Source organism: Nycticebus coucang, chromosome 2 (assembly GCF_027406575.1).
Source record: "Nycticebus coucang isolate mNycCou1 chromosome 2, mNycCou1.pri, whole genome shotgun sequence".
NCBI lineage: Eukaryota > Metazoa > Chordata > Mammalia > Primates > Lorisidae > Nycticebus > Nycticebus coucang.
This window is the reverse complement of record NC_069781.1, coordinates 75655832-75678106: the sequence shown is the minus strand read 5'-3', so window position 1 is coordinate 75678106 and position 22275 is coordinate 75655832. Positions and strand designations below refer to the sequence as shown.

The 22275-nt window shown below is 36.1% G+C and overlaps 1 protein-coding gene across 2 annotated transcripts in view; it reads right to left on the bottom strand.

Moving 5' to 3' along the window:
- Positions 1-12272: 12272 nt before the first annotated feature.
- The window catches only part of RFX3 (regulatory factor X3), a 293053-nt gene continuing 283050 nt past the window's right edge, over positions 12273-22275 (bottom strand). For both annotated transcript variants that reach the window (XM_053573811.1, XM_053573820.1), the window contains one exon: positions 12273-19249. In XM_053573811.1, coding sequence (XP_053429786.1) covers positions 19011-19249 — 239 coding nt within the window. In that variant the 3' untranslated portion in view covers positions 12273-19010. The remainder of the gene's footprint in view (positions 19250-22275) is intronic.

Below are 22275 nucleotides of genomic sequence, written 5' to 3'. Positions count from 1 at the left end.
CCAACAAAGTAAGTAGGGTTCAATAAAAGCCGGAAGTAGAGTGGTGGGAGTGAAGAAGAGGGTGGAAACCATGAGCGTGGACATTCCCATTGGCTCAGTCATCAAGGGCAAGCAGGGACAGAGAGCTGCCAGAGGAATGGGGTGAACAAGCCCTGGGAGGGGCCCCTCTCTGGCTCTTCTCGTTTGTGTGGCATTGTTCAGCGTGAGTGTTCTCATGCATGGGTAGTTCTCTTGCACTCTTTAGCTGTGGAACATTTTAGACTCTGCAACTCGTTCAGAATGGCCATATGGCATCCTAAATCTAATTGCCTGGAATTGGGCATATTACAGTAAAAGTGTGCCTGTCAAGTGAGTGGACCATCACATTTCTGCAATACAACAGGGTGATTTTGTGCCCGTAATATCTGCTGTTTCTTAGAGTTTCTCATAAACACATTCTGGGGTCTTGTTTGCTGCCATCTATCACACTGAGGTCTAAAGATGCCAGTGCTAGAACACGAATGCACAAAGCCTGTTGACGTTGATCACTTGAATATTCATTTAGGCAAAGTGGAAAAACACCGGGTGCTCCAGACCACTGAGAAAACTTTCCGCATAATGAAGACAGCTTGTAAATTTGGGAGGCTTCCCCAGATTTCCCAGTATGGTTTTTCTGAAATGATCTGGTTATACATTGTATTATCTACTGGTAACTTATCAGATGCCCAGAGATTATTTTTTTAAAAAAGAATTTCTTAGTCTATGTTAACTCAAATGAAATTCAACAAATACAAGGTGTCCATAAAGTTTGTGTGCAATTTAAAACAGTATGGTATATCCTACCATATGAGAAATATGGTAGGCAGTATTCATATGTGATGATTGAAGCATGGAAATTTCATGGCTACTTCTGGTCTAAGACATCACTTAAAAAACATGTTTTTAAGTGGGATGCAGTGAAGTACCTGGGATGCCTGTCAAATAAAAGCGTAAGTTATGTGCTGCCTAAATTTGGAATTTTAAATTGAGGGTATTTTAAGCCATTAGACTCTGCTAGAGAAGTGAGTCTAGATTCAACTCAAACTAGTTTTAAAATTTTTATCAGCTCAATAAATTATCTCAAAACAAGAAGACAGTTAACCCCTACATTTCTAACATCCAAAAGTGGCCTTGAATCTTTTCTAATCACTAATGTTTTCTCTTCTTCAAAGGTAAACAATACTGTAACAAACTTCTTCCTGTTTTTGGATTTTGTTTATCTTGTTTGTTTTTGGATTTTATATTAATAAATGGAGTCATGTAATGTGTCATTTTTCAAGCCTGGCCTCTTTTTTCCCAGGTATTTGTGAAAATTATCATGTTGTTACTTATACTAAGTTCAATTCACTACTGTACAGTTTTTCATTGTAGGAATAAGTCCACAATTTCCTTATCTAATTTGCATTTGAATGAAATGGGTTGTTTGCAGAGTGATGAGATTATGAGTCATTTTTAGCTTGAAAAATTATTTTTTCATCTTGAATTAAAGAACATTTTTTCTACTTAATACATATAATAAAGTGTTCTGAGACTGCATGTGTATGTTTAATGGGTGACAATTAAAATGACAGAGATGTAATATGTTAACATAGTGCTTAGTGTTGTATTTGCATTCATATTCCTAGTTTAACTTTCAGATGATCACTTCATGTATAAAATATTTATTTGCCCAAAATGCATCTACAGTTAGCATGTGTGATCATTATTGAGGGAAGGATTCCAAATAATCAAGTATCATTTTCCTGAATGATCAATTTGCCAGCTTATTTAGTTTTTTTTCTTTAATGAGTTGGTTTCTCTGCCTGTAAAATGGCAAACAGTCCTAGATAAGATATTAGATGTTTTTACTTTTTTTCCCAGTTAATTGGCTTTTGGTGATTTGTTCTAGAGCTATTACTGAAGGAGTTATAAACTGGTTGAAGCTTTTATAGTAGAGTCCAGGAACATGTTCCAAAGACTGAAAATTCTGCAATGCATTGGCCTCAAAATTGAATTCTAGAAATGTTGTGGAGCATATGTATGCCTGAGAAAAATAGGATGAATGCACAGGTAAGATATCCAAGAAGAATTGTTCAGATTTATTTGTAATATTTATCAATCATAAAGTATACCATTGTTAGGTAAAATCGTAAGAGAATGGTTTCTTAATTCATACAACAAACATTTGTTGACTAAGTTATGTACCAAACACTGTGCGTCAAGACTGAAAAGTCCCTGTGCTCGTGAAGTGTGAACTTAGAGACAGACATTAATTCCATCTTCATCCAAATATTTATTTAATGTTAAAAGTTGTCAGGTTCTATGTACATATATTTCTAACATCTTAAGTTTTGAGAGTTTTAAAAATATCTTTTGGATATAAGTCCTTTATCAGATATATTATTTATAAATATTTGCTCCTAGTTTGTTATATTAAGGTGTCTGATATTTTACCCTGCTGACAAACTAACAAGTGAGGCTGCCACAGTTCTAAAGACACTAGCAGGAGGCAGGTGACTCGTGTGTTAGACAAAAGGGACTTTTATTTCTCCACAGCAAGCAGCATGAGTTTCACGTTCATATCTGTTTCCTTTGCCCACTTCCCACCCAAACCCCACAGGGTGCTGTGGCAAGGCCCATGGAGGTGCTGAACACAGAGTGGGTTGGTGTCACAGCTGAGAAAACTCACCCTTAGGAAATCCCAATTAAGTGAAGGGAGGCTGCTAGCAAATCTACCCAATTTATGCTCCAGAAAATGCATTATCTTTATTTTACTGGTCAGGAAACAAAAGTACCCTCTGCCCCGGGGGAGCCATTATCTCTATCTTCCGAGGCTTTTTGCTACATAACCATCTTTGAAGAAATGGTACAGGACAAAATCAGTTCTAGCGTTTGCTTAGAACACATGTAGAAACATGACATACTCAGGAAAATTGCCTTACGTTTATGGTTTCTCTTTTTATCTCTTGGCAATGTCTTTTGAAGAGCAAGAAAATTATTTCTAATGAAGTTGTAGGATAATATTTAGAAATAAACATATCCTACATCAAGCACACAAAGTGAACTCAGTGTGAGTTTAAAATGGCTTGGTATTTTTCCAGAGGCTTAAGGGACATGGGCCCCCCTGGGACACACACAGAATTGGCTTGCCTGGAGTTAAAAATTCCACAAGCCCATTCTCTGAAGCTGTGCGCCCTGTGAAGCCTGAGATCAAAGGGCATGCCACCCTTCCTCAGAGATACGGGCCAGAGGGTTGACGTATGTTAACAACATATTGTCAGAGGTCTATAGGTGCTCTGCCCTGAGGAAAAGACACAGTCGTTACTTCATACTGAGTAAACTGAGTGAAAGTTTGAAGATACTCTTCCATTAACTCTGTCCCCTGTGGCTACTTTCTTCTTTATGATCTTTATTTAGATACCTGCCCAGAGATTAGTCAGTGTCTAGAAGAAGATGTTTACTGCAAAAGTGATTTTGTTGATATGGTAACAGGATATTTCCTTTCAAGTTAATTTCAGATAGGTAAAATGAGATAATGGTGAAACTAACAGATGATAGATTTAAGTGTGTACGTGACTAGAAAGGTATAAAATCAAAACCCTGAATAAAGAATTTCGCTACACGCCATTCCATCCTGTGTAGTCTGTTTCTTGACTTAATAATTACAGGAGTGAGTTTACACCCCCGGCAAAGCTGCTTTTCGTTTGCGTCTCGGGTCACGCAACAGAAGTCCAATTTAACAATTTGCTTTTTGATGGATCATCTTTAGAGTCACATGTAAAATATCCCTAACTCAAGGTCCCCAAGATTTTTTTTTATGTTTTCTTCTAAAAGTTTTATAGTTTTAAGTGTTAAATTTAGGGTTATGATCCATTTTGAGTTCGTTTTGTATATGGTGTGAGGTAAGGATCACCTTTCACATATGGATACCTAATTGGTCTGAGCACCACTTTTTGAAAGATTATCTTTTCCATTTGAAATGACTTTACACATCTGTAAAATACCAGCAGTTTATAAATGTGAGGTTCTATTTCTGCACTCTCTATTACTCTCCATTGATCTATTTGATCTACGTTGGTGCCTATACCACACTATCTTGAACATTGTAGCTTGAAATCAGATCATGGTATGTCTCCAACTTGGTTTTTCTTTTTCAAAGCTATTTTAGCTATATTAGGTCCTTTGCATTTCAATGTGTATTGTAAAATCAGCTTTTCGTTTTCTATTAAAAGCCTGCTGGGATTTTTGATCAGGATTATATTGAACCTATAAATCAATTTGGGGAGAATTAATAGCTTAATCATATTAAGTCTTCAGACTTATGAATATAGCAAATATTTCTATGTATTTGTCTTTAATTCCCTTAACACTATTTTGTAGTTTTCAGTGTATAGGTCTTGCATATCTTTTATTAGATTTATAAATATGTTTTTTTATAAAACTATACATATACTATGCATGTTTATAGTTAGTGTTTTTATTTATTTTCCAGTATTTTTACTTTCAACCTTTCCAAGCCCTTTTATTTATACACAGTATGATCTTTTAAAAATCTCATGGGACCATCTTTTCTTTTTAATTGAAGTATAGAGTAAATTTATGTAAATTTGTGTTCGAATGACTCACACACAGCTTACCATGTCCCAGTCATGTATGGGATACTTTCTAGTCTCAGGATTAGCAATAAGCTGAGGCAAACAGGTCTCATCAACACAGTGAAGCTGCTGTGTCTAGAGTCCCTCAGCCTAAATACTCTGCTTCCCACCCAATACCTGTAAGTGTAAGCAGCTGACTCCCATTCCATAGTGTACCTATATCTCATAAGCTATGAGTTACTCATAAACAACCTGGACAAGAGTTTACAGATAAATCTTGAATCAGTACCCCATGCACAGCAGACACTATAGGATTTTCCTTTCTCTCAGGGATAATGGTCCAAAAAATTTAACCCAAGTTTAATTCTTTAGCCTGGAAGAGAGACCCAGGGACCAGTTGTTAACCCTTTCCTTCCTAGGTGATAGCTTCTGAACTAAGGCGGTGATGAAATAAATAAGATTTGTTCTTTTGCCTTAAGATTTCCAGATTTCTAATTCTAATAAGGAACTTTCTTTTCTAAAATTTCTCCCTGGAAATCTTCTATTCATTACCCTACAAAGGGGTCCTCAAACTGCGGCCCGTGGGTCACATGAGGCGATATGATTGTATTTGTTCCCGTTTTGTTTTTTTACTTTAAAATAAGATATGTGCAGTGTACATAGGAATTTGTTCATAGTTGTTTTTTTTTAAAAACTATAGTCTGGCCCTCCAACAGTCTGAGGGACAGTGAACTGGCCCCCTGTTTAAAAAGTTTGAGGACCCCTGTGTTGAATTTTTTTCTCTCAACTTTCTTGGTCAACTTTTGATATCTCTCTTTATTATGTGGCACCCCATTCTACCAGGTTAGACATATAAGGAGATCTTTGGAAATGACAATCCTGCTTGTAAGAAATTAAGCATGTTAATTTGGCACTTCCTTTACATCTTTTCCACAAAATAGGACACTGCCCTCTGGGTTTAGTATTGAATTTTTCCTATCTGAGGCCTACGTGAAAGGACTCCATTTTAAAAAAATTGTCTAATCATTTTGAATCATAGTCTTTAGTTTGAGATCTTTGTTTCAATGTGAAACTTTTGCTACCTTTGCTACTTATTCTCTTTTCTTAAAAAATGTCTTTCCCTATGCATTGTCTTGTACAAATATTAATCTGATCCCTTTTCTTGAGGCTATGTCCTGCTTTTTTTGTTTTTAAGAAGCAACAATAGAGCACTAATTAGATGCCAACAGGTAGATTAATAATGCAGTCTTTTCCTTTTTCTCCTACTACATAAGTAATTGAAGAACTCAAAGTTAGTGGTTGATTACCAAATTTGTGAAACACTACAGTAAAGTCAAACAACAGAAAATATCTTTCAATCACTACAACATATCTAGCAGGGCCTAGCTAGACTATGAAGAAAACTGAAGAGACAATAAGGAAGGTTTAATTTGTTCCAGAGCAATTCCCTACAAACTGTCTTCCCTGAAAGGAGCTTGGCCTTTTTCAAAGCAGGGACTATTAGGTAAACAAAATCTGCTAGATAAAAACTTTCTTTCTACCTTCTGGCATAAGCTGGTCAATTCTGGTTGATGATAATGTAAAGAATCAAGACCAAAAGACATTGACTTTCCATATTACACAAGTCAAAGATCACAACCCATGTCTATGAGGATGGTACTGACCTGACAAATGAATACAGAGGTTATAGAACAAAACCACTTCTTCAACAGGTCATATTTTTGCAACTAATCATTTTTGGGGGTGAGGGGGCGGATGCTTCCCCTAATTGTGCAGAGTAAAGCCCATAACCCGGGGGCTGTGTCTCTCTCCCGGTGTCTGATGTTTGGTCATATTAGATGCTCACCTGCTACTCTGGAATGTGAAAGGCAACAGGGAGACCATACACCTGCTACTTTTCTGATCTCTGTGCCAACAGGGAGGACTGTTCATTTGTCCTTGCCTGCTAGGTAGATAACAAACTGTATGTGGCAGAGAAGTTCACATGCCAAAAGAATGTGAACCATGAGTTAAAAACTCAAATGCATTGCTGTGTATATATCCAAAGGAGATGAAATCAGGATGTCAAAGACACATCTGCACTTCCACATTCATTGATCCACTATTTATAAAGGCCAAAATGTAAAATCAACCCAAGTGTCTATCAGCAGATGAGCAGATTTAAAAAATGGTAAATATATATGATAAAATACTACTCAACCAAAGAAAAGAATGAAATCCTGTCATTTGCAGAACAAGGATGAACCTAGAGGATATTATGTTAAGTGGAGGCACAGGAAGACAAATATCACACACTCTCACTCATATGTGGAATCTAAAACTGTTGATTTCACAGAGAGTAAAATAGTGGTTAGTAGAGGCTGGGGAGGTGTGGGGAGGGAAGGATTCAGCAACAGGTACAAAGTTACTGTCAGCTAGGAGGAGTAAGTTCCAGTGGTCTATTGCACAGTAGGTGAGTATGGTTAGCAATATTGTGCTATATATTTCAAAATAGCTAGAAGAGAAGTTTTTGAATGTTCTACTACAAAATAAAATAAAATGTATGAGGAGATAAATATGTTAAATACCCTGTACTAATGATTATACAATGTATATATTCATCAAAACGTCAGACTCGACCACAATTATGTGTCAATTAAAAACAAAATTAAAAATAAACAGTTTGACACATTTTCATACACAGCTATGATTTAATATTAATAAAAAAATACAATAAAAAAATAAAAATAACTCACATGCCTACAGGTTGAGGCAGGTAATAGAGTGGGTCCAAAGTAGACCATGGGCTCCACCTGAACAGGAGGAGCCAATTTGAGCATACAGATCCTGCATCTTTGGCTCCAGCAAACTGCCATGTGGGCATGTAGGCTGAGCGTTGCCAGGTCCTCCAGTTCTCCAGAGAAAGCAGATTTTTCTTAGGCAGATTTACTGTGACATCTTCTGGTATTTAAAAAATTCTGACAGTAAATTAAAAAAACACACAAAAAAACACTAAAAACCAAAAGCCCTTTGGTGGTCTAACAAGAGATAAGCTAAACAATATTACAACCTTTAGCATAGATGATATTCAGCATGTGCTGTAAGATTCAGAGTGAGGAGAAATCCCATCCGTTCACTGTGCTGGAGACCCAAAGTGAAAAGACAAATAGGTTGACCATAAAACATATTTTACAGAGAGGAATAGGGACAGTCTATCCCAAAACCGTTGACAGAGTGTCAAGAATATATAATAGAAATTCTCGGGAGATTCAGTTATTTTCTGAACATATGAGGTAAAAGAAAAACTCAGAATGATCTGAGGATTCCAAGGAAATATTCTTACCTCCTGGGAAGCTTGAATTGATTGAATGAGAAAGTAAATTCTCTCTTTTTCTGGGGTCTACAGTTCTTCTGAAGACACTTTCCCTTTTAAAAGTTTAATTAATTAATATTTAGATCAAGGATGCACTTTGTTGGCACAGCTTAATCCCAGGCAAATAGTACCCTGGTTAAGCCAACAGGATTCGGCTCCAGAGCTATTTCTACCTGGAAATGGTAGGATAAGCCCATTTTACACAATTACTAATTGGCAGTTGATGAAGCTCCCACACTCTTAGGGTAATTAAGGCATGTCACCCACAATAGTTAGCATTTATTGAGAGCTTGCCATGTGCAAAGCATCTGCCAAGTCTTTAGCAAACACTGTGTAGCCTTATAAACGTGTATTATTCAAATTAACCTGTGAGGTCACATGGTGAGTTAGTGGTGGAGTTTGGACTCAAACACAGATTTTGACTTCTGAGACTATTTCTTAATCAATCCAGATATATACCATTTTTCCAGCTATTGCTTTGAGAAGAGACCTCATTTTCCTTCTAAATATGCTAGGATTTGTAGAAGTTAAGTGACTTTCTCAAGGAAATAAATGTAGTTAAGTTGTGGACTTGAGACAAAACAGCTGAGCTTCCTGACTCCAAGTCCCAAACATTTTCCACTGTGTCATTATCTACCTTATTTTTCTCCAGGGGAATGTTAATTACCTAAGACTAAGATGGAAATGCCCCCACGAATCTCAAAACTTAACAGGAAACATCTTATTTCTCGCTCATCATTCTTAGGCTGGGAATTCAGGTTGGGTTCAGCTAGAGCCATTTTTTGTGTGTGTGGCAAATGCTGCTTCCCAGCCTCAGTCAAGAGTGGACTTGGGGGATAGCAGGGAAGGGAATTTCCCTGAGTTTTCAGAACTTCATGCTTTGTATCTGTTCGTCCTCTTTACTGAGACAGAGTGATGGCTGCATGTGTTTCATGAGTAGTGGCTAATGGCTGGTTGGTCAGGAATTTGAATAAAACAAGATTGGGGGCGGCACCTGTGGCTCAAAGGAGTAGGGCGCTGGCCCCATATGCCGGAGGTGGAGGGTTCAAACCCAGCCCCAGCCAAAAACTGCAAAAAAAAAAAAAAAAACAAGATTGGGAGGTTGGTGACAATGGTGTCCCATTTGGATATGTGGTTGGACTTTTGAGTGTGAAGGTATGTATTCCATGTTGCCCACCAGAAGGTGTCTACTGCTGAGGAGACTCATAGTCAGAGAAGGCGATCCCTGGACGCAGGTCAATGTCTTTTGGCAGCCACTTTAGTACTTGCTCAATGGACCCAGGTACAAAGTGATCTGAGGAGAATGAAGGAGGCTCTGCAGGGCCTTCCAATAAAGATGCCTCCTCACGAAGGGTGACAGGATAACTGCTACCGCTGCCAGCAATAGGCTAAGCCCCTGGCTGAGATGGCAGTATTCCCCAGGGGGACCAACTGGGGGGTTGTAACTCCCTATGTAAGTCTGTAACATAGGATCTTTTTCCTTATGGAAGAAGAAGCAACCCTCTTAAAGGAATACATAAACATTCCAGATGTGGATTTGCCTTTCCATCATTCTTGTATTTATAGGTATTTTATTCATAACTATGATATCCCACATAATATTAATTCTCATTAGGGAATAACTCTTAATATAGGGCAAAAAGTGAGAACTTTCACCACAGAACTCAGGGGTCTTATGTGTCTCACCACACAGAAGCAGCTGACTCTGAAGAACAACAGAACAGCCTGCAGAAGGTTTGGCCGTGGTGCCAGCTAGGAGACATAGGACAATGGTCAATATTTGTGCTGTTTGTTGCACAGAATGCATGTCCTTGTAATCAAGGAATAGAGATGGTAGTAATCCCTCTATTACACTAAATAAATCACTTAAAAGATTTTTTTCTTTTCAGGCCTTAAACATTGAGCTTAGTGGCTTAAGATGTCCATGTATTCAAGGCAGGGATGCTTCTAATTGGCAATCAATTCGTAATTTTATTAAACTGAAAATTGAGACTGTCAGTGATAAGACTGTCCCTTGACCCATCTGGGTTCCTCCTGGCTCTAAACCAACAGGTAGAGAAGAGAATCGCTCTAGTAATTTGGGTGTTTGGCCTCAGTTATAAAAAGGAACATTTGCTTTATCACTGGAGCCAAGAAGAATTTATCTGCAACATATTCTTTTGGGAGTCTCAGCTCTAGAGTCAACTGAAAACTGTGATAACCCAATAAAGACTATACTTTAAGGAATGAAGGGCTGAGTCACCCTATCAGGTAAAGAATCTATCAAGGATGCCCTGGCAGAGTAAGAACATGCAACGAGTAGAGGGATTAACAAGAGGGAGTTTAGGCCTGATGACCAACTAGGGAAGTGGGGACTATAGCAGCTATGGCTTGGTACTTCTTTTACCCAACTTTTTCCATATTTTATATGAACAGAACTGATGATGGCTGCATTTTATCATTAACAAAAAAATTCTTTTAACTCTTTACATATTCTTAAAAATAGCCCAGGGAGTGTGCCATCTATTTGTTGTTGTAAGTGCATATAGTTCTCAATAAAGAATTACCATTGATAGCTTTAAAATCAGAAGCTCCAACTGCATTTTGCCATCTTGACTTTGGGCATTGTTACTGCTGCAGTCAACCCAAGTATCAAAATTGTGAGTAAACAGTTTGAGTTTGAAGACTTCTCCACAGTGTTTTGAACCCGATGGAAGATAACTCTTTAATGTTATGAAAATGCTTGGGGTTTATTATTCACTATAGAGAATAAAGAACTGATGTGCTCTTAGTAATAATTAATATGCCATTTATAGACTTGCCCTGTTATAAACTTAAGTTTAAAATACAATGGTAACATTCTAGAACAGTGAGTCTTACTGCTGTGGGTTGAAAATGTCATGGAAGCTTATGAAGCTCTTTGCAGAAAAATGAACATCCAAATTGCAGAAATGTTCGAGTTTTATGATTCCAGTTAATTCCTCGGTTTTAGAAGCTTCTCAGCATCCACCCAAAAGTGCGTCTCCTTTAAGGTTATTGTGCCTATGGATGAGACATTTTCTAGGTGAACTCAATAGTTTTAAGATACCATGTTACCTCTTGTATTTTCAGAGATGGAAAGAAAATCTGCATTGCATTTAGATCGAAATGAAGAAAAATAATATTAGGTAGATTGAATCAAATCAGTTAGTGAAAACCCGTTATTTTTCTGGTAGCGGGCTGAGTTCAATCTTAAAACACCTGGGCTCCAAAGCAGAAGGAAATAATCTTAACAGCCTGTGCCAGGGAGATTATTGTAACCAAGAAGTGCACTAAGTACAAGATACCTGAAAGACCTCAGATTTTCAAGAGAAACCAAGTATAAAATATTTCTAGTAAGAACTAGAAACTATTTAGTATGTTAATTTCAAGTATTTCTAAAGTGGCAATGCCTGCGACATAAAAATGCCCACACTGATCAGATACATTTTCTGTCTAGTCTAGCAGTCTCTAATATTTGCTGTAATTCTGTCTACCTTTCACCTTATTTATTGGATAGCATGATTTGGATACATTTCTAAGTTACCGGGCTAACTATCCACATAAGTTGGAATGAATTTGGTGTGTCTGGGAGCTAAGACGCCCATACGTGAGCTTTAGAGGTACTTTTGCACTATGACATGATGAAGGTACTATGCTGGAGATCCACAAAGGGCTATTTTCAGCCTTGCATTTGTTTTAAAGAGACCCCAGATGAGCTGTCTATTCCATACTCTAGGATGAGGCCCTATATTATGTATCATGATTTAAAACAAAATTAAATGTCTGCCAGATAAAAAATTAACTTTAAACTTGATTGTGGGGGTGGTTTTGTGGCTGTAGTGTTTGGCAATACTCACAGGACTGTACATCAAAAAGTGAATTTACCCATAGGTATTCAAAGAAAAAAAATAACTGGCAGAGTATTTTCTTAAGTGTATTAAAATGAATTTTAATAAGCTAGTTCAATCTAAGCAAGGAACTTGAGTGCCAAATATCAATGTGAAGTGACACAAAACAAACACATTATGAACATCCAAGAGTCTGGATTTACAATGGAAATGTTGACAGCTTCTGAAATTAAATAGCACTCAATCACTAATTTTCTTTGAGGGTAAGATTTGTACCCTGCTGGGCTTGTAATTTTGTTTTCTCTTTTTGTGCTGTTCATGTGTAAATATTGCCAATTTCGTTTGACACACAAAAAGAAAAACAACTTAATTTTGTTCCTAAGCTAATGAGTGACAGATACTACCATCTAGATGAGATAGTGTAATATTAGCGTCCTGGCAAAGCTTTGAGGGGGGGAAAAAAACAAGCCATTTCTAATGTATTTGTTACAAGGAAACAAATTTATTGATTTTAAAAGACAAGACACCATTTTGTTTTGAAAAACACAAGAAAGCTAGCCTGAGTTCAAGTCTGAAATATTCAGAAAAATCCTACTAATATCTTTAGTATGTTCCAGTCATTTGTTTAAACAACACACTAAAAGTTAATATATATTTTTATAATTATAAAAGTTCCCCAGTTATTGTACAGTACACAATACAAATCGCCCACAAACTATTATTTAGCGCCTGCCAATTTTGAGAGGACATGATATACTAAAAGATTTAGCATTTCTCACAAAAATCACATCAGGAAATACGTATTTACAAAATCAAATACATTATACAAAAAACCATCACATGTTATTCGGTAAAGATGTTTTTAAATAATTAAAAAGTTTATTCAACTGTAGTCCAAAAACTGGAAAAGAACATTACATTATCTCACACATACAATCTCTACAAAAGTTGCTTACCTCATTTACATAATATATTCAGTCAATTGTAAAATAAATGTTCAAATATCTCCTAGTGTTACTATATTTCTGTGCTTGTGGGACTGAATAATGTAATCTGCCACTTACTAAGTGAAATTTAAATGATGGCACTTAAAAAAAAACACAGCATCTTAAAAAAACACAATGAAAGAAGTTTTACCTAGAAGGTACGAAAGCCCTGAGTGATAGTGGAATTACTGATTGGTAAGCACTACAATTAACCTAATTAAAAGTTTACCACCTCAGGCACAAATTTCCAAGTTTTCTCAAGGCACTCACTTAAAGTTTCTGTAACCAACACATTGGTCACTACCATAGGTCCAAATTGATGATGGAGATGAGTAGAGAAAAAAATTTGCTTTGGTACAAAAGATGCTTTTTAAACGAATAAAATTCACTACCTTCTTTATTGGGTCATTTAAAATTGTGTTTAGCAGGTTAAAACAAGGCAATCATTTCTTCAAAAGTACTAATTTACTGAAGGAAAGATTTATTTGGTTACCAACAGTCAATGGGAGTTTTTCTTTTGTCTTTCCTCCCCAGAATCAAAATTCTTCTAACAAAGATTTATTGTCCTCATTATTGAGATACATAAACGATTCTTACCAAAGATTTCATTACTCAGGGCTTCCAATCCCAACATCATAATTTTTTAAAAAAACAAAGGAAAGAGGGGGAAAAAAAGAATTCGATACCAGAACCAAACAAAAGAGACAAAGCACGTTTTGTTTTTTAAAGACATTTTACCGATTACTTCAAACAGAAGGAAAAAAAAAAGTCCTAGGCAGTCACTTTGTAAGTGGCTTTTACTATTTAAGTAAAATTGGTAAACTAAACTCAGGTCTACTGGCACATAAAATCACTAGCAGCAATGATCAAGGCATGCAAACTGAGAAGCATTTACAGTAAATCATCATGAAGAATTCAAAAGAATAGAGTTAAATTAAAACCCTTTGAGTATTGCATGTTAACACATGAGTAATTTGCATGGTTTGACTTCCTAAACTGCCTAAGAGCGACGTCTCTGGCATTCTTGCACTATGCTATGGATGTCCTTTCAGCAGACATCAAAATAGGTTACACTCTTTATTTGCGCCCAGCCAGGGCAGCGCAAGCACATCTGCAGACCACACTGCTTTCATGTTCTATTGCGCAGGGGACAAAGAGGATCAAGTGCACAGAGAGATTCCCTTGAACAAAATCAGCAATGGTGTGAGCAGACTGACATTTAGAGATATCAGAAGCAGTAGTCATAGTATCTCCTGACATGAGCTTATAATCAAGTGCTTTGCACTCCATTCTATCTAATTTTTTTTTTGACAAAGTATTACAGTTTTGGAGCATAAAATTATGCCCTGTATGAAATTCCCAAACAATATTTTATGAGCAATCTAACTCCAAATAGCCTAACTGCCCCTAAAGATTTCAGATTCTCTTTATCCACTTGAACTCATTCCTTTCTAAGGCTTCACTTATACTTGTACTTTCTAAAGCTAAATAAACGAGATCTCTTGTTTTGTTATGGGGAAAAAAAAGGAACATAACTTTTTCTTTATACCTTTCAAAGGCAATCTAGGTCCCTTCAATGTGCAGAAATCAGTTATGACATAGGTCTATACAGGCCTCTGTATTTGTCCTCCTTTTCTAGAGAGTCATGATGTGATGCTAGAAAAGTTGATTTTTTTTTTTCTGTAAACAGTACACTTACTTAGATGGCAGTGAATATTTGGGAATAAATATATCAAGCCCTCTTGAAGAAAAATTAAGAGTTGTATATAAAATGCAAGTGTTTGGCATGGAAACACTTTCTTTTCCTAACCCCCCTTTAAAAAAAAAACAGCATAATTAGACATTTGGATATAGAGTATATTTTACTGGTCTAAGTCTAAATAAATGATCTGAAAGGCTTTTGTCCCCATTGTATATCTTACAATGCTCAAAGGGTTAATACAAGGCATTACTTCAAAGGGGTTTTCTAATACTAGAACCAAGCACTGAATTAATGCTTCTATTCCAGTTTTTTTTTAAATCACCAAACTTGCAGAAATACTATGATTCCATTACTTGATTTGTTCTAACCATATACATGGAGGTTGCTCTGATCTAGCGACAAACCCAATTTTCAATAGCACTGCATGCCAACCCTTCTCCCCCATGTCCTAGTGTGATTCATACAGATCACAGAGCTCTGATTTCAGTTTTTGATGGTTGTTATTTTCTCACCAAGAATGTAAGGGGAGCGGGATTATAACAAAGGTCAATTTATTGTATATAACCACTGCCTCAAATTGTACATAAAGGTGACTTGCCAAGTTTTTCACTTTCTACTTGAGTCCACACAGAGAGGACCAACATCACAGTGACATACATTTTTTTTTCTTTTATACTATTGTTTCAAGCACAGCATTATTTTAGACATTTCAAATATATCTGAGGAATTTTAAAAAATTTGAAAATGCATTTAGCACTTTTAGACAGTGCATTCCTGTAAAAAGGTTTATGATTGCAGCACTGAAACCGCATTCATTCCTGAATGACTCTCACAGCATTCTACAAAGACGTATTCAGTTTTACTCATCCACTACAAATCAAAGGCAGTCAATGTTGCACACTATTGATTTTAGGTATGCAGTGTTAAAATCATTTCCTAAATTTTACTTTTGTTTTTAAAGTACACCATCTAAAGAGAGGTGCATAAACCGTGCTATACAGTACAAGAAAAAGCACAAAAAGGAAAGCAGATTTCTGAAAAGGCAGTAAGACTTACACAGTCAGTCCAAACATGGTTTGGATGAAAATCCTGAATAAGTGACCAGCAACTTGATATCCAAAGAAAAATTCAAAAATTGGGCCCTGTGTTCCAAGGAAATCGTTCATCCATTCCACCCTATTGTTCACTGGTTTCATGAACGCAAATCTTTTGGGTATGATTCTCAGAGCATATGTCAAGATCAGACTATACCCATAATATTCAATCCTATCACATGGAAATATCTTTTCTGAAACTTAAACATAGCCAGCCTATCTTCTTTACATTTTTCCTCAATGAAAATGTAGCACTTGGTTTATGTAGTTGTATTTCATGGCTAGGGTTTGATTTCATTGCCAAGAAATACCAGGAAGTCCTTAACATGTTAACTTGTGTCATTGGTAATAAAACTACAAAGGTATTGGAGTCTAATATTCAGCTACAGTTTTGATGAATTAAAAAATGGAAAAAAAATGCAAAAGATGTGACTGTTCCAATTTGCTCCTGTATAAACTATTGTTTTTATTTTCTAATGTATTTCACAATTGAAATCTGAAATTGGTGAAAACGTTTTTGAGTGTTATGTGTGTGTCTTATTGTGAACTAGGAATAACTGGAATTAGCATAAGCCATCCGCATTCTTTTGTGTATTGAACTATTTACACTAGCCACAAAGAATTAATATTCCTAAGTATTGATAAAGGAGATCATAATATTTTTACTGAGTCAAGTTCAAATGTAATAGTACTTATTAATTCCTCATCTGTCCTAATTTAGAACAAACCATGAACAATTGGAAGAAATGTTGAATTCTGGAGAGTCCCCAATCTCTAACTCTCATCAACATAAATTTGCCCATTATTATCAGATTCCTCTAATGACACAAATATATCAACATTAAATTAAGAGAAACAGTGATAATAAATACATTTAAAGTTATTCAACATACAAGATGAAACCAGTAATACATTTGGTCCAATACAGATAATAGAATCATTCTAGGGATAGTGGGTAGAGACAGGAAACTGAAAAAACTCAGAAAGGAGAGCCAAAACGAAGAGTGTTTTTTTCATTTTTTGATGCTAATTTTACCTGTAAACATTTCCTAATGTTTCTACCATTAAGTGGATACATGATCTTTTGCAGCTTGTGTTTACTGCACGCACGTGTGTGTGTGTGTGTGTGTGTGTGTGTGTGTGTGTGTGTGAGAGAGAGGGTGCAAATTCATTGCCTTTTTGAGAGGAAAGGGGGATGGTCATTTAAATGACATTTAGATGAAGGTGATGCTAGGATGCTGATGAAGGCTTCCAAATATATGACTGAGTTGTATAATATAAATTTTGAATTAATTTAAAAAATTACATCTAAAACATTTAAATTTTACTTAAATTTGTTGATCTTATTTGAGTAGTCTGAGGCAACTGAGCAACAACAATTTAAATGTGATACATATTACCCAGTTAGCCATTTGGTATTTCTAACTTTATAGATTGGCTCACCCTCTTCTTTCTAACCCCTCCCCTTCCCCCCACCCCAATATAACTGGAAAGATAAACATCTTGAGTTTAATATAGGCCTTATTAATAGACTGTAAATAATTTTGTGCTTTCCATTTTTTTGGCTTTATTTATTTATTTATGCTGATTAGTTTTTTAACAACTATTTAAATGAATGGATGTGCCTTTTTTGTTTTCGTTAATAATTTGAGTGCTTAAAAGAACCTTAACATTTCGTGCAAATTAAAATGGGGATGGTGTATACTCCTTAGGATCTCAGCCTTTTGACTTTGCAGCAGACTCCTGCCCCACGGGCACTCACGTGTGTGCATGTGGACACACTGACACCTGGACACACAGACAAACAGACTGAAAAGATGCACTTCGATAAGTACCTACTTGTTTTGTTAGCTTCTAGGATCATAACTAGATAAGAATGGTCTAAAACATAGATGATTTTATGTAACAAGTTGGTATTAAAACTAGCCTGCTATTCCACACCCTTAAGCAATGTGATTTGTAATCAAGTAATATTCAGCTCTAAGAATAAAAAATAGGTTCATGGTCACTCAAAGAGGGAAACTAAATTTTGTCTTTTTGTTTTGCTTTGTTTTCCTTAAATTTCCTTTGAAGAACATGTAACCTGTCCTTACTTCAGGAATCTGAAAATGACAGGCACACTTTGTCGAATGGATTGAAGAGTTATTCATGTGAACAAAATAAACCTTACTAAACCTTAGCGTCAGTTCTGTTTTAAGGCACCATGTAATAGCCGAGGTACGATGATCCCTGATGTACATTCTTCAATGGCAATGGTCCATCCAGCCACCTATCCAAATCCTACAGAATTGGGGATAAGTAACAGTGAGGTGTGCCAGTTACACTGCCTTCAGGTTCTGTTTAAAATTTAAATCCACATACTTTAGAAATCAGGAAATATTTTTGAAGGAAATAACATTATGCAGGTTGCTACATTCCTTGCATTCTATAAATTTTCTTTTATAATAGCAGCATATTGAACTACTATTAGGAAAAAGACCTGGAATAGAAGAAAGTCATCCAAATGGAATGGTTTCCTGTATGTCCAGCTCAGCATAAGTAGTATGTACACTTAAAAAAAAAAAGTCAAGTCATTTTTTTTCAGCTTCGGTATCTAACTACAACAGCCCCACTTAACAGCAGAATGCATCTGTGCACTGGTCCCAAACACAGAATCAGTAGTCTTTAAACAGAGGAATTGGTATGCAAATAACAGTTAAAATTCAACGTTTAACGGAAGCTTGCATTGTTAACATGGTTTAATAATTATGTACACAAATTATGTACATATTAGCATAATCTCTTGTAATTCTCTCATTTACTCTGAACCAATAAATGTACAGCTCAATTTTTCTACAGAGAAAAATAGATGACCTTCCCAATCCTCTAGCACTATAATAAAAATGTTCTGTATTCTCTCTCCATACTCCAAAATGTTATCAAAATAGTGTCTTATGGTTCTGTCCAATGAAAAGCACCTTTCAAAAGCAAATTTGATGCATCTGCTGCCAAATGGGCATGCCTCCAGTGTAAATCAAAGAAATTCATTCTTTTGATATTTCACAGAAGTGCATCTAATTAAAAAACTTACACATGAAATCATACACCAAGACTAACAATCAACAATAAAATATTTTAAGCTACAAAAATGTAAATTACTTTTTAATTATAAGAAAACAAAAACATTGACATTAAGTGTTGTAAAAATCCTTCTTGACACCTGAAACTAAGGGTAAAATAATCTTATTATTAAGAGGCAAATAATTTGTTTATGTTAAAAAAAAAAAAAAAAGACCTGGCAAAATACATACACCCATTCCATTTCACAACTCCAAAAAGTTAATGTTCAGCACAGATAGAATTTGACAACAGTCGACCTTCAGGCTTATTAAATTTTCAACTTAAGCCCAATATCAACAGGGTTAATGTAAGCTGGAAAAATACGCTTTAATATTCTTTAGACTGCAGTGTAGGTATTTCCGGTCGTGCTGCACTGTCTGATAGTCTGAGTACTTGTGACGATGTGCTCACTGTGAATGGGACTCAGGAGGCCTGGCTGCACGCCACTCTCCAGAACAGGCTGCATACAGCCTACTGGAAACGCCTGGCTCAGCTCTGTTTTCTCTCTTTTGGCTTGAGGCTCTGAAGAATCATCCAGTTCTTCATCCATTTCACTTTCCACTTCACTGCCTTCATCTACACAAACAAATAATACCAAGACTATTACCACAAGACAAGTCGGAAATCGTGAACAACATGAGCTTCAGAAGCACTTTCATACAGTACATTAAGAAAGCAACTTCTTAGCTCCTCTCAAAGGCTTATAGGTTTTGCGTTCATCAGATTTTACTCATATCAATGTTGAATTGATGTACTTACAAGTCTTTCAAACAGAGAAAAGACTATTTTTGGCAATTTGTGACTGATACTTTAATAGCTCTTTTAAGACGACCTTTGGAATTTCCTAAAGCATCTATATTAAATAGTGGTACAATCTGTGTTATTATTAAATGGACTATGCTAACTTTGGGGGGATGTATTGGGCTGAAAATGTTAACCAGAAAAATTTTTATTTCCTCCAAAAATCTATATGAAGTATAAATTTTTCATCTGTGCTGGATTTAATATAGGTGAGATCTTGCTGATTCATAACTATTACCATGTATAAGGAGGAGCTGTTATAGAGAATTCTGGGCACACATCAATGTTACAAATGGTCAAAGTACTTAATTATCATTATACAAAATTATGAAGACTGAGGCAGTAATATCAGTTTTAAAATGTGCAGTAAATTTCCATTCTTGGCAACACTGATACTGTTAATAGCTGGTATTCATTTCTACAAATTCATCACTGTTATTCCCAAATTGCAATACATTTTATATTAACTAAAGCATCATTATAATGGAATGTCATTTAATTTTTTCTGGTATGTATCATTAAAATTCAGAAGTATAGCAGAGAGAAAAGGCACACACAGCTTTGCTACTGTGTAAATTCTTTCCACAAGAGTACTGAGACTACTTATTCATGAGCAACACTTTTTAAACAGTGAGGAACATAGGTATTCTTGCCTTAAAAATCTTTACTTCATCTTCAACATGTTTTACTGTTTACCAATAAAAGACATACACGTAATCACATCATATACCTCATATAACTAAAATATACGTAGTGTGTGTGTGTGTCAGGGTATCCATAAAATTTACATGCAATTTAAAATTTACACACCAACTTTATGGCCACCCTGTATATATACATATGTCACACTTACTTTTAGATTTTTTTCCTTAGTATAGTAGCTTGTATAAACAGAGCTGAACCTCCATCCTAGTCCATTCTATGATATATCACACACAGTGAGTGTGTAACAAGTACCTCTACAGTGAGATTAAGTTGGTTGGGCTCATTTTAAGCAGTGTTCAGTCTAATATTCACATTCAGAGACACCCACAGCAGTGCTTTATATAAATGGGTCCCTTGACTTTTCTTCTCTTATTATCAACTGGGGCAAAGAAGGTTCCAGAGAAAAGTGACCAGGAATAAAAGTGCCTCCACAGGTGGCTGTGCAGCATGCTGTCACCTGGTCTGAGAAATGGTATTTGTGATTAAAGAGGTTGAGATTAACATGCTAAAAATGATGTTTGTAATGTATTATTAGGCAATAAAACAAAGAAGCACCCTTAGATGAGGTATAAAGATGTCTGAGAGCACCTATTCTATCCAGTTACCTTTTTGCTTCTGGAAAATGAGCTTGATGATAGTATTAGAGTTTGTCAGAACAAGCATATTTATTCAGAGGGGGAGGGCAGGGGACCGTGGGGGGAAAGGGATACCTTTAGTAAATATCTGCTTCATCAAGAGGGTGTAATTGAAACCCGTTTGTATGATACTTATTTGGTTTATCTGTGTATGTAATATATAAACCAAATCTGGAAGGATCTTCACATGGACTCTTAAAGGCAATAGTCTCTTACAGGTTGTGCTTGTGAAGTTTTACTTTTTATAGTTTTAAATTCTCTGTATTCTTTGAAATTGTTATACAAAGCTAATAGCACTTTTTTATCAGGTAGAAAAGTTCTCATCTTGTGGAAATTGAATATCATTTCACATTCAACCTTTAGGCCCTAGTAAGCCAGTTTGACTATGTTTCAACACACGTCAGGTCTGGGATTGAATAAGACCAACAAAGCCATGTCAGGAAGGTGAGGGCAAGTTCTACTGTTTCACAGCTCTCTCCCTACTAACTTCTGTGCCTGGGGTGGGGAAATAGGTGTCAAAATAATAAAAGGCAGCACTGAAAGGAAAAAAAAAATTATTTTCAAGCAGGTAGAGGTGTAAGGAGAGAGTGGGGACAAGTACTTAAATGTTCCATTGCTATCAACAGGGTATCTTTGTCAAACCAAACCAAACTTAAATATTCCAGGTCAGTTTTACTTAGGCCTACCATTCCTGGGTGATAGGATTCCTTTGGATAGCCTAGAAAAGCAATCTATAAAAGCCTTTTTCCCAGTTCCTCTGGACAAACACATGCCATTCTGTAGACATTTTATGCTTCTATAAAGATTAAAAAAAAAAAATTCCTAGGAACCTACATGAGATTAGGGTAATTTGGTACACAAACATTAATGTTAGGTGCTGCTGGAGTTTACCAAGGACACTGGTTCAGCACTTTAAGAAGAGTGGCCTGGATTCAGACTTTGGCTGAGTTACCTCACTCCTACTGTACCTCTAGGAACTCAGGGATGAAATCCCCAAATCTGGATATGAGGATTTGGTATCAGTGTATGACCTGTGGTGCACAGGTTTCAATTGCCACCTTTCTTCTACTAAAATTACAAATTAGTATCACCATTGATTTGTTTTTCTAAGAGTCATTTGGTTAATCTACACAATGTATATTTGCTGCAACAATATTTTCCAGCTGTCATTTTCTAATTTTCCTTTTTTGCTGCTATGTATGTTATTACACTGGGAATTAAGGCATGCACAATTGTTAAACAGAGACTGATAGGAGTTTAACGTGACAGTGATGCTGATTTGGACAGGACACTCCCTAGGACATTAATGTTTCTTTTTTTTTTACCACCAAGACACAGAAGCTGAATGCTGGGTACTTCCGTACAGCATGCCCTAGAGAACAGCTCTGTACTTCTCTTCAGTGGAGAAGGACTCCCCAGGCCTTCCTCCTTCCCCACTGGCTCTGGCCTGGAAGGGCTAAT